This window comes from Mus caroli, chromosome 4 (assembly GCF_900094665.2).
Source record: "Mus caroli chromosome 4, CAROLI_EIJ_v1.1, whole genome shotgun sequence".
NCBI classification, from domain to species: Eukaryota; Metazoa; Chordata; class Mammalia; order Rodentia; family Muridae; genus Mus; species Mus caroli.
The window spans coordinates 131,273,170-131,277,557 of NC_034573.1; the positions used below are offsets into that span (position 1 = coordinate 131,273,170).

At 50.5% G+C, this 4,388-nt stretch overlaps 1 protein-coding gene across 1 annotated transcript in view; it reads right to left on the reverse strand.

The window, feature by feature from the left end:
- Fblim1 (filamin binding LIM protein 1) overlaps window positions 1-4,388 on the reverse strand; it is a 25,805-nt gene that overhangs the window by 12,279 nt on the left and 9,138 nt on the right. The window contains exons 4-5 of the mRNA XM_029476451.1: window positions 1,021-1,202; window positions 375-492 (exon numbers count right to left, since the gene is read on the reverse strand). Coding sequence (XP_029332311.1) covers window positions 375-492; window positions 1,021-1,202 — 300 coding nt within the window. The remainder of the gene's footprint in view (window positions 1-374; window positions 493-1,020; window positions 1,203-4,388) is intronic.

The following is a 4,388-nucleotide window of genomic DNA, read 5'->3' on the forward strand; positions in this document are numbered from 1 at the left end:
AGGTTAGGGATGTAGTCCAGCTGGTCGAGTATGGATGGAGTGAGCACTGGCTTCTATCTGCAGTACCAAGCACAGTGGCACATACACGCCTGTAATCCTAGCACTCACGAGGTGAAGTAGATGGAGAAAGAGAAGGCCATCCTTGGCTACATCTCAAATTCAAGGCTAGCCTGGACTGCATGAGACCCTATCTCAAAAGCACCATCATTATCAGCAAACCAGAAGCAAGCACACGGCTGCGATGGAGATTCAGCAGTTACACACTGTATAGACAGTCCCTGTCAAGTGAGCAGGAGGGACCCTGCTCTCCCACACTTCACATGCTAAGCCCATTCTGACCCCTGAAGACCCAGAGAGCAAGCACAAAGCCATACCCGTGGACACTTCTCTCTCTGGAAGTGTGACAGGCTCTTCTGGGGGAGGAGGAAGCTCCTCTTCCAAGGGTCTGGCGTGACCAGGCGGAGGGTGGACAGATGATCCCTTTGATGGAGCCTGGGGGTGGGAGGGAGATACATATGAGGAGGTAGAAGAGAAGTCGGCTGGTGGGGACCTCACTAGATCCTCCCAGCTTGACTATTTTTCTGAGGGGGGCTCCAAGTACCATTAGTCCCATTGTACAGATGAGGAAACTGAGGCTGGAGGAGCAAAATGCCCAGCTTCTATAGCTCAACAGGAATGCTGAGCAGCAAGAGCCAGAACCTCCCTTCTCTGTGCCTGGGGCTCTCTCCACCAAAGTGACTCTTCCCAGGCTTGCTAGTCAAGGACTCTATCTTTGAACTAACTCTATCCCCAATCTCTTTTCTTTCTTTTAGTTCCAGATAGGGAGTCTCATGCGGTTGCTTAGGCCGGCCTTGAACTTACTTTGTACAAATCCCAGTTTCTACCAGCTTTGGAACTCGGAAGGGCTTTGAAGACTGATGGCCTTCAAGCGGAAGGAACCAAAGCACCTCCACCTTGGTAATTCTGGGAAGCTCCCCCAACCCCTCGGGCTGAGGAGGCTTGGGGACACTCGAAGTTTACCTGTGGCGGGGGTGGAGGTGGGGGTGGGGGCAGGTGCAGTTGCTCCAAGTCGGAAATGAGCGACTTCCCTGGTAAGACAGGAGGCTCCTCTTCTGGAAGAGGCAGGTAGGCAGAAGGGGGCGGTGGAGGAGGCGGGAGGTCTAGGTCCTCCTCATTCAGGGAAGGAGGTGGGAGAGAGCATCCTACAATGGGAAAAGGGATGGGTTGCCCAGAGTCCCACAGGGCGCAAGGCAGATCTACTCACCCAGAAGACTAAGCAGCCATGGGTAAAAGCTCAGGTCTGGCTCCAGTCCACCCTGAACTGCTGTCTCTGGCTTGCTGTGGGTCCTTAGGCAAGAGTGTCAACTCTCTGAATCTTCAATGGTTTCCTTGGAAAGTGAGCCTCAAACCCTATGGCTCTTGTCAGGGGAATGGACAGGTGATGATTTGCCTACGTTGAGCAGCTGACCCAAGGCCAGAGCTCAGATGTGATACCTCAGGGTGGTATGGCCAAGATGGTAGCCAAGGCTGAGAAAACAGCCATGAGCTGGGCCAATGGGACCCTCTTCCCTTTTGGGGGTGGGGTGGTGTTGGGCATCTCTCTACATAGCTCTGGCTGTCCAGGAACTCACTGTATAAATAAGATGGTCTCAAACTCACAGAGACCCACCTACCTCTGTGTCCTGAATGCTGGGATTAAAGTGGAATCCTGCTACCCCAGCTCCCTGATGGGGGCCTCATATGCCGCCAGTGGGATGTAAACTAGTCTAGCCACTACGGAAGTCAGCCTAGAGTTTCTCAAAACCCCAACAATTGGGGCTGGAGCGATGGCTCATCAGTTAAGAGCACTTGCTGTTCTTATGAATTAATTACTCAGGTTGGGTTCCTAACACCCACACAGTGACTCACAACTGTCTGCAGTTCAGAGAATTCAATACCCAATTCTGACTTCCAGAGCCACTAGGCATACATTCAGGCAAAACACACATATACATGAATAAAAATAAACACATCTTTCAAACAAACTAAGAGCTAGATGTGGTGGCACACACTTTTGATTCTGACACTCAGAGGCAGAAGCTGGTGGAGCTCTGTGAGTTCAAGGCCAGCCTGGTTTACAGAGAAAGTTTTGCAGGGCAGTGGTGGCCCACGCCTTTAATCCCAGCACTCGGGAGGCAGAGGTAGGCGGATTTCTGAGTTCGAGGCCAGCCTGGTCTACAGAGTGAGTTCCAGGACAGCCAGGTCTACACAGAGAAACCCTGTCTCAAAAAAAAATAAATAAAATAAATAAAAACAAACAAAAAAAACCCCAAACAATAAGATAAACAAACTAAAATCAACAACAAAAAAACTTAACAATTGGGCCAGTAATATGGCTCGGTGGGNAAAGGAGCTTGCTACCAAATCTGAGTTCCATCCCTGGAACCCCCATGGTAAAAGAATGGACTTCATACAGTCCCAGGGCATGGGCCCCCACCCTATCCTATGCACACACAATAAATAAATTAGAATAGGGGAATAAAAAGCAATAGATCGTCCATGTGACCTAGCTATACCACTCCTGGCAATTTGCCCAAAGCAAAGTGTGTGTGTGTGTGTGTGTAAGCTAAGCACACACTGTACCAACCTAGCTGCGTCTCCATAAGACAGCACACACAGACATTGCACGGGACCATCCCCTACCCGCAGCGGTCGTGTGGGCTCCCCAGGATGAGCTGATCGGGAGGAGGCCAGGCCAGGAAAGGTAGGCCCTGGTTATTGGGCACAGGCTTCTGTGTTCCTGAGGGATGAGGGGCCAGTCACCATGGCCATAGCCGTCTCCTTCTGCTGTTCAGGAACCACTGTCTCTACCAAGGGTGCCAGCTCCCTTCAAGGAGGTGACAAGGTAGGGGTGGGGCCAGGGTACGAGGCGTATCAGGAAGGGACTGATGAATTCTGCCCACGTCAAGGTACATGACAAGCACTGCCAATAGTGGCCCAGTGAGGCTGGCATGCAGGCATGGGTCTTTAATTCCAGGGTGTGGGATATAGAGCAGGTGGCTCTCTCTGAGTTCCAGGCCAGCTTGGTCTATATATTATGAATGTTTCAAACAAACAAACAAAAGAGGAAGAGGAGGAGGGAGGAGGAGGAAGAGGATGGTTGACTTAGTGGGTAAAGGGACTTGCCTGACAACCTGACCTTAATTCCATCCTTAGGACCCAAAGGATGGAGGAGGAGAACAGGCTCCTCCAAGCTGCCCTCTGACCTGTGGCATGTGTGTATGTGCGTGCACACATATACACATAAACAAAGGTGGGAGAAAGATAATGGTCATGGCAGGACAAAGGCAAAGCACAGAAAGTTCTAGATTTCCCAGAGTCAGAAGACCTAGGCTCTAGCGCCACGCCTATCCTCACTTCTCTGGGGTCAGGTGTCCTAGCCTACCGCACCGCACCGCTATCCTCCCCCCCCCCCCACTCCTTCGGGGCTGAGAGGACCTTACAGTCGGATGTGTGCTCTAGAGGGCGGTCCTGACTAAGCTGAATTGCAGAGTCATGGAGGGTTGGAGGGTTGGGGGCGTAGATGTACAAACAGCCAGCTTCTGGTCATTTCCCTACTGCTGGTCTAGGGCCAGACTCAGATGGCTGTCAGGCTCGACGTCTCACCCTCCTGGCAAAGCATTAACAGGGTGCAGGGAACTTTCAGCTCTCCTCCCGTCTCCCCCTTCTCTGACTGGTTCTCATCATGGTGCCCAAACTAGCTCGAGCTTCCAATCCTCCATCCTCAGCTTCCTGAGTGCTGGGATTGCAGGTTTGTACCACCATACCCAGGAGGAAAGGCTCGTACTGCAGTTGACCACAGTCAATCGGATAGTTCAAAATAGCTAACAGGATTGTGAATGTTCCCACAATGGAGAAATAAGTATCTGGGGCACTGGATATGCGAATTACCCTGACCTGAAGATTACATGCTGCCCACAAGCCATAACACAAGATACTGTGTCACATAAACACATACAATTACTGTGGGTCAAAAAAAAATTGTGTTTTCTGGGCTGGAGAGATGGCTCAGAGATTAAGAGCACTGGCTGCCCTTCCAAAGGTCCTAAGTTCAGTTCTCAGCAACCACATGGTGGCTCATAACCATCTGTAATGAGATCTGGTGCACTCTTCTGGCTTGCAAATGTATATACAGGCAGAATTCAGTATAAATAATAAATAAATATTTTTTAAAGATTTATTTATTTATTTATTTATTTATTATATGTAAGTACACTGTAGCTGTCTTCAGATGCACCAGAAGAGGGCATCAGAACTCATTACGGGTGGTTGTGAGCCACCATGTGGTTGCTGGGATTTGAACTTCGGACCTTCGGAAGAGCAGTCGGGTGCTCTTACCTACTGAGCCA